Source organism: Apteryx mantelli, chromosome 8 (assembly GCF_036417845.1).
Source record: "Apteryx mantelli isolate bAptMan1 chromosome 8, bAptMan1.hap1, whole genome shotgun sequence".
In the NCBI taxonomy this organism is placed as follows: domain Eukaryota; kingdom Metazoa; phylum Chordata; class Aves; order Apterygiformes; family Apterygidae; genus Apteryx; species Apteryx mantelli.
Window position 1 is genome coordinate 22,981,316 of NC_089985.1, and position 12,147 is coordinate 22,993,462.

Here is a 12,147-nt window from a genome sequence, read left to right on the forward strand (position 1 = left end):
GCCTGTTTGCAGGAGCCTGGAGAAGCCACTGTTTCTGCCATTTCTGACAGACATTGAGGAACAGACTGTCTCCAAAATCAGCAGGTCTCACAGGTGTAAAGTACTACCAGGTATTTTGCCTCCATGGCAAGCAGGGGCTTCTGAATCACAGCACTGGCTAAATTCAAAAGTTAGCAAGAGTCTGTACATGTAACTGAAAGATAAACCTCTGTGAGAAACAGCTCCTCATAAATCTCAGTTCCTGCATTCCTTCTCCACTTTTGTAACTTTGGTGTAACAGGCTTAGGTAAGCAAAACAGATCCTAAGTTGTATTTTCAATGGCCTGTGACTGTTTCAGCCTCATATTAGTAATAACAATTACTCAGGCTACTGTGTGAGTCTATGCACAGGCAATGGATTTGTGGCTCTACAGAACTCACATGACAGTTCCAAATAGCTCAAAGTACTGGAGCTAAAGAGCTGCTATCACAGGATTTTCTTGTCTAACTGTAATAGCTGTTGTCAGGTAGAAGCTAGACAAATATCATTATATTTCTGATGTATTCACAGCTTCCCACTGTGTTGGACAGAAACTCACCAGGTGCTGATCTGAGGTCCTGGGGGAGGATGCTGTCTAATGTCGCCCGAGCGGTGCAAGAAGTAAGTGGTCTGACAATAGGTGGCATCGCTTTTCTGGGCAGTGCGTGGTTCTCCTTTTCCTTTGTTCTATTTATGTTCTGGTTACCTGCTTTATCAGAAAGAAAATAGTCTTGTTTGGGAAGAGGCGATTCATTAGAAACTCATCTTTAACTCACTACAGAACGGACGTAGGCATTGATGGTTACAAAGCATATTGATCTTTTCAGGAAAGGCATGAGAGAATAAAAACTGAAAATGATGCCTGTGGCTAGGACAGAGGACGAGGTTCTGACTGCATGCAGACTTTATCAGTCTAGGCACAACTGAGACCTCTCCAGATACTTTTCTCCTTTAAGTGATTGCAATTAATAAAGAAGTCTTGTTTTACTACAGCTAGCCAGGAAGCCAAGTATTCAGGACCTTTTGGTGGTTCTGCAACCATTTGTTCAAGATGGAGAGCCAGAATCCTTAGGCCACTTGCTGAACTCCCTGTCTGATCTTTTCTGTGGCTACCCGGAAGGAGGTGGATCCAGAGTGCTTTCCTTCAACTGGTATGAAGATAATAACTACAAAGCCTTCCTGGGGATTGATACTACAAAGAAAAAATCCAGTTATCTTTATGATAATACAACCAGTAAGTTTTTTCACCAAACCCTCACAAAGTATGTAGACAGGTGGGCGTTATGTTAGAATGCTAGTATTGCTTTTACAGAATAATATTTTAAAGCAGTTGATTTGGGAAATTAGAGACTGGTGAAATGATTTTACTTCATCTTTATACCTGGAAGCAGAGAAGCCCTGGAATTGAGAACTGACTGAAATATATGTTAACTTTCAAAAGGAGGGCATAAAATCACCATAATAGTTAAGACAATCTGTCTTATTTTCTAATATCCACTGCTGCTATTGGACAGAACTAGATGCTTCTGAAGAAGGTTCAGGAAACTTCATAGTGCAGTATTCTGAAATTACTTCTCCTCAGGCAAATTTCATTTAAAGTCTATCAGTTTGACTTATGGCCTGGAGCACAGGAATTTTTAAATCTCTCCTTATAAATAGTACTTAATTTAATATATGGTGGCTGTTCTCTTCCTGCGTGGAAGTATATGTATCTTGTAACAATGAGTTCTACAGTATAATTAAGTCTTACGTGAAAATATTTGAATTTTAATCTGTTTTAATCAATTTTAAATTTTGTTTCTTCGATTTCCTCACTTCTTGCTATTGCACTAGGAGAGATTGCAAAGAGTAGCTGATTTTTTTTATCTTTTCTGCCATTTGTTATTTGATCTCTTTATTATGCCCCCTTCTGTCTGTTACTTAGTTTTTCTTTAGACTGAGACCACCAGCAATTTTTTCTGTACTAACAGCTGTATCGTAGCTGGTATTAGATTCTCTGTCCTTTCTGCTATGATAGATATGATTGTCTTAAAAAAGTACAGGTGAGCCTTTTGCCTGTTGAGAGACTCCTACCTTTCCCCACTCCTGTTGATACTTGGCTCTGTTCATGTTTGAACCTCCACAAGACCTGTAAAGGGCCCAGTATTCCATTTCTTCAGCCAGGAAACAAAATAGTTGAATGCTATCCAGGTATATTACTTACTAGTACATGAGTAAGGTGGAAATGTTTACATACAAAGTGTTTAACCCAAGTTATTGTAGGATCCACTTCTGAACTCTTCTAGGGTTCAACAGGTTCAGTTCCAAGCCTGCTGGATCTCCAGTCGAACAGTTCATATTGTGTATGCATTAACCACTGATAAGTTTAAAATAGTTTCATGTTAGTATCAACTACCAGGCAAAGAAGTCATCAGAAGAAAAGCAATTGGAGCTAAAAGCTGATCAGAGAGATCTATCTAGTTTCCTTCAATTTGAAATACCTTATAAATAATAGCAACTTTTGAACAGTGAAATTTGTTTCCTCTTCTATATTCCCTGCTGTCTATTTTGCAACTCCAAAATCTACTTGGTATTCTTTTCCATTTCATTCCAAAGTTGTAGTTCTACATTGCAAAATATGCTTAGCCTGTTCAAATTCAAAATGCTTTAAGCCGTCCATATTGCCAGTGAAAAGGCCTGCAGGATGCTATGTATGATAGAATTTGGGTAGGGTTACATAAAACTGTCTCTTTCTGTCTGTCTTTAGCACCCTTTTGTAATGCATTGATCCAGAACTTGGAATCAAACCCTTTAACCAAAATAGTCTGGAGTGCTGTGAAGCCCCTGCTGATGGGAAAAATTCTCTTTGCTCCTGATTCACCTGCTGTGCGACAAATCCTAAAAAATGTAAGAAGTTCTGAAAAAAAAAAAGTGTGTGTGTATGTATGTGTATATACATATATATGTTTATATATGTGTGTATGTATATGTATATATAAAAACAAGTTGCATCCTAAGAGACTTCTTTTGAAAAACAAAGGCCCAGCTATCTCGACCTAATCAGATTTTCTTCTCAGAACTCCTTTTGCTTTGGTCTTCAGAGGCCCATCACTTTCACTTGGTGAAATTAGGGCTCTGGAGTGATATTGGTGTATAAGAGATCATATGTCTGCTATCTCAAAACCATTACATGTTTGATGCAGAGGAAAATAGCCTGGAAAAGAGACAGTATAACAAAGAGTTGCTTGGGGTTCTGTGGAAACTTCTCAGCCTGAAAAGGCTTTCTTGGTGCTGAATTGCAGTTTCATCTTCCTTTCCAGAAATGAGCTCTATTGGAAGTATCCAGAGACTCAATTCTATCACTAATTAAGAACTAAAAAGAAAGGAGAAGGTGTGGGTAGATGAATAAGAGGAGGGAGGCAGTTGGAGAAGATAGATAGTCTCATAGTTAAAACATCAGTTAAAACTTGAGATGTCTGGGCTACTGTAAATATTATTATATTATTTCCCTGTGTGAATTGAGAGCTGCAGTTCTTTTTGTGCCTTACATGGATGTTGTGAATAAGAGAACTGATGGTTGAGGTGTCAAAAAACTAGGATAATAGTGACTGTAGATGTCGGACCTTAGCTGAAGCAGCCAGGTTAGGAACTCAGGCTCCAGCTATAGTCAGGGGAAGGGAGAGAAGAGGGATTTGAGGGAAATCGTTCTACCTAAAAGCTGAGTATTTAAAGGAATTAGTTAACTGGGGTTACTCCAGGCCCATGTTTTTTCCTTTACACGTGCAACAGAAATTTATCCTAAGTGATGTTCCAGTTGAATTCTACAAATTAATTTTTTGAGAAATATTAATGTTTCTGTTATTTAAGAAGTTTATTGAAGTACTGAAGGTAAAGCTATAGCACTTATAAGTTACAGCTTTCAGTGTCACTGGATGCCAAGATCATAAGTTCTGCGTGTTTATCTCTTTAGCATTCAAAATATTTTTTTCTGTTTTCTTATTCATCAGGCAAACTCCACATTTGAGGAACTTGAACGCCTCAGACTGTTGACCAAAGCCTGGCAAGAAGTAGGACCTCAGCTGTGGCACTTCTTTCAAAACAGCCTGCAAATGAACATGATCCGTGTATGTAATAGCTTAGTAGGGAGCCACAATAAGAACAGCCTTTCACCATCCTTTATTAAGGGATAGGAGAATTAATTTGGAAGATTTGGCTGGAAGCACAGCCTTTGCAGCAAAGAATCTGTGGCCTTTAAGGCTGTGGGACTGTGGTTACTGGGCTTGGTTTGAAGACTAATCTTCAATGCATTATAGAGACTCCAGGACAGAACCTCAGATCTGGAAAAACTCTAAAGTCTGGTAATGGCTTCTCAATAAAGGTGGCAATTGGTGCTGCCCCTCCTCTCCAAAACCTCCTTCAGGAGCAGGCAACTTGACTTTCAGCATATGCAAAGAAGGCAGCAGGACCATGTTTTTGCTGGACCCAGCAGTTTACTGACTTAGGAAATAGGAAGATTGCTTTGTCTTCACTTAGATCTGGCCCTCATCAGCTGCAAATAGTGTTTGTAAAGTAGGTCATACTAGAGAAAACATTCATTTTTCCACACTCTTCTCTATTAGATTAGACATTTATTACATTTATCTTCTTGCTTATAAGCAAAAAATGCAATTAATAGTCAAGGATAAATTCCTTTTTATCCATTCTTCAAGTCTCATCTCCATTTCAACTGTGTAACTGCCCATTTATAGAATTCATTCCTTAGCACACTCTTTTGTACTAATTCATAATTCAGAAAGAGTTACTGGAAACTCTTTTTGTCTAAATGGTACATGAAGAGGAACATTGTAGTGAAGTTGGCCTGATGTGTTTCCCCAGGACTCTCTGAAGCACCCTACAGTGAGGGGCTTCTTGAACAGCCAGCTCGGTGCTGAAGGCTTAACTGCAGAAGACATAATCAACTTTCTCCACAATGGGTCCCCAGGGAGCCGGGAGAAGGGAATGGCAGACTTCGACTGGCGGAACATCTTCAGTGTTGCAGATCAAGCTCTGCGTTTGCTCAGTCAGTATCTGGAGGTAAGGCCAGCCCTCCTGCTGCTGGTTTTAGACCAAACCCTTTTAGAGAATGTCTTACGAGGTAGGCAGTACTTGGGGTCTGTGGCAACAGACAAGGTTAAAACCATAAGACATCTTCATTTGTTTCAAATCTCATCTCTGTATTGAAAGCATGTTTTAAAATAACACAGTAGCATAAGAACATGAACAGTTATTATGAAAAACTTTAATTTGAAAATCCACAAATACTGTATTCAAAATTTTGGTTGAATCTCTGAACAAACTTTGTTCGGAGACAGAAAGTGAATGCAAAACATCAAGGAAAAGGTTTTTTTCATAAGTACTAATTACTGATAGACCACTAGTTTCAACAAGAGCAGGATGAGAGAAGCCCGAAGTTCTTTGGAATGTCCCACTCCATTATTTTAAGCACCTGATCAAATGTCCATTGAAATCAATGAGAAAATTTCTACTTGCTCTATAGCCACTTCTGACAAGGTGTCTGTGCCTGCTTCCTGGAATGTACCTCCCCCCCCTTCCCTTCTGTAGGGGCCCTGTGTTTTTAATAGGGAACTCTCAGGCTGTTTAAGAGCCCCACAGCACAGAAAGTGAGGTGCAGTTTCATTACGTAAGTAAAAAGAGCTAAAAATGTATTTATGATAGGGGTTTTTTTTTTTTCAGTGACTCCTTAATGCTGAAGCTATACAGATACAATTTATCTCTTCTTTTCATCTCTCCCATATTGGTGAGCTGAAAATATCCAGCATTCAAGAAAATATTTTGGAAGATACTTTTATTAAGAGGCTGCTCTGACATGAGCAATCTAACTTACTGATGAATTCATTAGACTCAGATGAACAAGTCCAGTGCAAAAAAGGTGACAGGCAAACTAGTGCATCCATTGCTTCCCAGGGCTGTATAAGTGAGGCCAGAAGTTACTTCTTATCTTGTATCTTTCTGACTGCAGGTAAAGATGTGTTGGGAACTGGGCTGCAGATGGGGTGGACTCCTGCTGAGTTAGATAAATGAAATGCCAATTCTTTTTTGTAAGCTTATGAGCCCAAAGTGAACTGGTGGACCCTGCCATGTTGCAGGTTAGGTCTGAGAGTTAACTATTGCTGTTGGCAATAATATTAATATGTGGGGGTTCTATATTTAGTATCTCCCATTGAAGGTCAGAGACTTTACAGAGATTAAATGTATTTTACAGCATCTCTGAAAGAAAAGTAAGTATTTAATTATCATTTAATGGTTAAATAAGTTGAGCCTCAAGCTCACGCAGAAAGTTGCTACCAGCTATAGGGAACAGGACCAAGTCCAGCTCTCCTGATTCCAGTCCAGTTCAGTCTGAAAGACCGTCTGTTCCCTGCAAGAAGGCAGGCACTGTGGGTTTACCACCATCCTAAAGCTGCTACAAGAGAGAATAATAAAGCTTTTGCACAAAGCTCTGCTAAGTCTTTTGATGCTGTTTTGCATCATGTTAGCAGAATTATTTCTTACTCAAGCTGAGTGAAATATATTGCTTGTTGCTGGTCAGTGCTGCAACATTCACAATATCAGGGCAGTAACTATACCTGGTAGTAGCTGATCTTTGTGTCCCAAAGTTGTTTGTAATGAGCTTATTCTTTTAAGTTTGATGTTTACACAGAGTTATTAGCATTTGAGAATGTCACACTGTGCCAAACACAATGGGAACAAACAGCTCCCTTTCTAGGACCCCCCCACACACACCTTTCACCCATAGTATACAATGAGGAGACGTGTGCTGCCAGCAACAACCTTTGGAGACTCCAGATCTCTGTACTGCAAGCTGTGTTGCAGTTGAGGATCCCACATGTTATGCAGTTGCTGCTCTTCCTCACTACCCCAAGAATTTCATTTTCTTCCCTTTGATTGCTTCAGGCAGTGGAACAGCTAAACTGTTTGCAGTGTTTACCAAAGCCCCTTTTAATACTTATTTCAGTTTTTATCTTCCAACCCTGTTCTTGGTAACTTAGTTTTGGTTTTCCCATCTTGACTGGGCCATTTTACATTGCTAAATAATAATTGGGACAATATATGAAATAAACTTCACCAGGTGGAAGAATGAATTTTGATAAGGTGATATTTACACAGGCACAAACTGTGCTGCAATTCACTGAAGAAAGCCTAGGTAGAGCTTTTAGCATTTCTTTTCAAAACAATTAAGGTTAGAGAGAGAAATTCTAACTCTTGGCTAGTAGACTACACTATTAAATCTCTTTTCACTCTTGAATGGGCTGAATTACTGCAACACTGGTGTGTTAGCCTGGGTTTTATACAGGCTTTGGTTTCTTTTTACTTGTACAGAGCACCCATAAACACTTCTTTTTTGTTTTGAATCCTTGTTGCTTCCTTGACTAGACATCTGGGTAAGAGCCTACACTGTTTCTCAGACTAGTCTAGGCACTGTCTAGTCTGCAGTGAATATTCCACAAATACAGTGCCATTCCCACAAATTCCTGTGGAGAACTAGATGAATTCTCCTGCAGCTGACACAAGTACCTTGAACTGAATTCCAGCCTGCCTCATCATAAATAAACTGCAAATAATCCCCCAGACACTTTGAAGACACAGTAACACAACAGGACTTTGCTACAGAAACACTGATAATTTGGATAGAACTAAACTGAGTTCCAGAACTCAGTAACTATGAGGGATAAACATAACCAAAAAAAAAAAAATAATACAACCTGAGCAGTCAGTCTAACCTGAATTCTTTTCTGACCTACAAGACAGTAAGTTTTCCTGCCTTATTTTCCTTTCTGAGATGAAATTCTATATAGCTTAATTTTATAAAGCAGACTAGGAGAAAGAATTTTTGCAAAAAGTTTGAAGCAAAATGCTCAGAAGGATGCTACGTCCGTCAAAGCTACAAAATAATAATGTTGTCAATTAAAGTATTGTTTTGTTTTCCTGCCAGTTAAAAATATATTTCCATATAGATCTCATTAAACTGTGAGGTGATCTTTCAGAATCTCATCTGTAGAAATGAATAATAAAATTGAAAGTGTAACAAGCATACTTCAATCTTTAAAAAAGCAAAGCATGATTTATCAGAAGGAAAGGCTAAACAAAGGAGTCTTTAAATTTAAGATATCTGCCCATTAAAAGCAGGTTGCCTCCATGAGCACTTTGATGTAATTTCTGGTTATTGACCTGCAAGAGATGATCAAGAAGATAAGATCAAACAAGTTAACCTCTTGGTATTTTATGAAGTGAGGGAATTAAATATTTTCTCGGTCAGTCTCAGGGTTAAATACATCTACCCTCTGGCAATGCCTTGCTAATTCTGGAGTGAGGAAGCCAGAGATACAAATATAAGACTGTAACTTTCCAGGTAACTGATGACAACATTTGTAGAATTCACAACCTTTTTGTCTTATGCCTGTTAAAAAGGAGGAAAATGGGGTACAATTAAAAGGATTAGATATTTTGATGACTTGGTGTCTTATGTATGAATTAATAATAGTACACTTTACAATAATGATGGAGACTAAGAAAGAAGACAGTTTGCTGTGATGGTTAAACCACATTTTAATTATTGAGCCAGTTGGAGCTTGTTAACTTAAGCCAGCAGGTTAATCGCACAGCAGAATTCAATAGGAACACAATATTATCAGTAAGATCAATTGACTAGCTGACTGGCATTAAATAATATGTTAAAACTAAAATGTCTAAATAACTAAGAGACTTCAAGAATCAAATTTATGCTGTGATCTGCCAGTGCTGCACTTGACAAAATGTTTTCAGCAAGTGCCATGGCTAATATGTTTTACTTACAGAGCAGCCATCATTTAGCTCCCTGATGTTCACTCAGGGATTGCCTAGGCTGAAGTAATTGTCCCAAAACTTGAAAAAAGGTAGTGTTTTGATTCAACAGGAGTGACAAAAAGTTCTAGTGGCCAAATTATTTAATAGCTATGTTAATTGCTTCTCCTGTACACAGACTGTGAAGGCAGTTCCTTATACCAGGACCTAGTCTGTGCTGCAGCTTCAGCCCTTCCGATTCAGTTATTTGTCTTTTTGAGGGAACCTTTCCAGTATAATCCAAGTGAAAGTTCATGTTTCCGTGGCTGAGTGATTACAGCAGCTTAAATAAATTTTATAAAATTATTCCATTCAATATATTTAGTAAAGATGACACCACAACTTCTGCTCAACTTAGTACCGGCTATGTGTTTTGTACAGGCACATCTAAATTTTTCTTGTCTTGCTTGTATTGCAACGGTAGCTCCTGCCTTGGTGGGGATATAAGGTTTAATGGCTGTAATTCTAGGAAGCCACCTATGGTCACCCACAATGTTAGTGCCAGTTTGAGATGAAGAGAAAATTCCCTTCTGACCCTAAATCTAATGATCAGTTTAATTCTGAGCTATTGCTCAGGGTGTATAAACTAGGCATCTGGGAATTTAATGCTAATAGGAATATCAGTGCAGCAGGCCTACATTTCATCTCTAACATCTAAATTGAAGCTAATTTATAGAGGAAGGATGAGGAAACTTCCTTGGCCCGCTTAGGCAGCCAGCACAACACAGCACTCTCTCAGCTGGGAGCAGGCACTACAAAAGATTTTTCTGATTTACAACCCTATTGATCAGGGCAATGTTTTGTCACTATATCTGCAGAAGAGTCAATAATGTTTTGAGCACCTGCAAGACAGTTATTAGTCTGAGAAACCAAATAGTGTTGCTGGGAACTGTTTAAAGCACCACTAGGACTAGAATGGGGCAGGGTAGCCACGGTAGCATGCCTTCTTCACTACGTCCAGAGGGCCAGATTTTTCACTCATCTGTACATTGAGGACATTCTGTTATCAGACTGGTGTTATCAGGCCAGATAAGAGATGCTAGAATGATCTGTTATATATATTTGCTTTTCATTCTTCTGCCTCTCTGTCTGAAGGCTCATGTTTTCAAAAAGCCCCCCAATCTGATTCCCAAAACTGTCTCTCAAAGGCCATACTGTGCAAAGGTTTAAAAAAAGAAAAGAAAAAGAAAAAGAAAAATCTCAGGGATGAGAGTTACACTAAGAAATTTATCATAATGTCTGAGATAACTTGGTCTTTGCTCTACTTAAATAGAGGAGAGCTCTTCTTGATTATAGATATGGCTGAAGGGCGGGATTTAGCATTCTCGCCTCTTCCTAGTAAGACACTTAGTTTTAGGAGCTGTTTTCAAAAGCCTCTTTCAGAATTGTTCCATCCACTCACATTGACCATGCTAAAACTAAATCTGAGGTTTACAGGTCGTTTAAGGAGAATGTTGTTTCTGAGCTTGGATTGATAATGTTGTATGCTTTGAATTTGTCATAAGAATTAAGCTAAGAAGGGGAAGTCTTCATGGTGGAGGGGAGAGTCAACTTTTAATTTCAGTAGTTTCAGCATAAGCATTTAAAGCTGAAAATGACAGCTATTTCAGATGAACCTACCTTCTCTCCTATTGTCAACCACTAATGGGTGCTTTAATGTATACCTCCTGCTAACTTACTCCTATGCGATTGTTCTCTTTGTGATTATTTGCAGTGCTTAACTTTGGATAAATTTGAAGGCCATCTTGATGAAACCCAGCTGACTCGTCAAGCTCTTCATTTGCTAGAAGAAAACAAATTCTGGGCTGGTGTGGTTTTTCCTGATATAGAGCCCAGAGCCAACAGTCTTCCACCACATGTGAAATACAAGATTCGAATGGACATAGATGCAGTGGAGAAAACAAACAAAATCAAAGACAGGTGGATGATGGTTCCTTCTTAGTTCTTATCTGCTGTCAAATAAATATGAGATGCATAGGGACCTTACAACCTTCCTTGGATACAGGCATGAAATCAAATTGGATTCACTGATATTTAGTATGTAATGCAGAGCAGAATCCATCTCCAGTTACCTATGTCTCACTGACGTAAGTGTCAAACTTGTGACAGTTAGAGCAGGGAGTGGGTAGGTGCATGGATGCATGGCAAAGAGAATGACTCTGCTCAGAACCTGTTCAGTAACCTGCCTGAAGTTCACCTTCCCAAAGTTTCTAACTGGCTCTGTCACTGGGAGGGACAGACAAGGATGTACCATGTGTATTGTGACCCAGCTCTCCTCCCCCTGGACAGCAGAACTTCTCTGCTTTCTCCTCAGGTCCCCTTTCCAGTGGACTCGCTTTTTAAAGGGATAGCAAAAATGATTTCTCAAGCTTGTCTGCACAGAGAGATTTAATGGTGTCTGATAGTTCCACTCCAGCTGTTCCAGGTTAATCTCCAAGTATACTGTATTCTTAATACAGTTATTTCTACTCCAGAACAGTTACTCTGCAGGCAAATTTGGGGCCAAAATTGCTGTTCTGGGTAAGTGTAGAGGAAAATTAAAGGAAATAAAAGTACACTCCAAGTCATTTACTTTCTTAAGCAATGCATTCTGACAGCATGAAATCTGAAAAGGACAACTCCAGGTAGTGCCCCTACAAGTTCAGTGGCTAAGATTCCCCCCTCCCGTCCCCCGCCAGCCACTGCTTACCCAAGTGATTTTCATGCAGGTTTTCTCCTTAGGTACTGGGATCCTGGTCCAAGAGCCGATCCTGTGGATGACTTACGTTACATCTGGGGAGGCTTTGCATATCTCCAAGACATGGTTGAGCATGGGATTATAAAGACCCAGACCAACACTGAAGTGCCATTAGGAATTTATTTGCAGCAAATGCCATATCCATGTTTTGTGGATGATGTGTGAGTAAAAACAGTTTACAGCCTTAATTTTGATGAATATTTGGATTGCTGTACTACTGTAACTGTCTAGGTATAAATCTCTTCCATGTATACCTTAATACTCCCAAACACCATTTCTAGCCCCAGTCCTAAATCATACATGCAAGACGGATAAGTGAACATATTAGCACTCCCAAAAGCCGCCTTTGTCCACAACCTAGCCCTGGTCCCAACCCTGGCTTTGTTGTATCCAGACAACCAGTGTCCAGACCAAAAATGAACACAGCACACTGGCCCCTTAAGAGTCGTCTTCCTGATTTTGCATCTCACACAAAATCAGAAAAAAAAATCTGGTCTCTTTAGGCCTTATTTCCAAACAATAGCGACCCTAA

The 12,147-nt window shown here is 39.2% G+C and overlaps 1 protein-coding gene across 1 annotated transcript in view; it reads left to right on the forward strand.

Moving 5' to 3' along the window:
* ABCA4 (ATP binding cassette subfamily A member 4) overlaps positions 1-12,147 on the forward strand; it is a 75,930-nt gene that overhangs the window by 17,005 nt on the left and 46,778 nt on the right. The window contains exons 7-13 of the mRNA XM_067300448.1: positions 551-640; positions 1,013-1,253; positions 2,766-2,905; positions 4,006-4,122; positions 4,874-5,071; positions 10,593-10,798; positions 11,600-11,776. Coding sequence (XP_067156549.1) covers positions 551-640; positions 1,013-1,253; positions 2,766-2,905; positions 4,006-4,122; positions 4,874-5,071; positions 10,593-10,798; positions 11,600-11,776 — 1,169 coding nt within the window. The remainder of the gene's footprint in view (positions 1-550; positions 641-1,012; positions 1,254-2,765; positions 2,906-4,005; positions 4,123-4,873; positions 5,072-10,592; positions 10,799-11,599; positions 11,777-12,147) is intronic.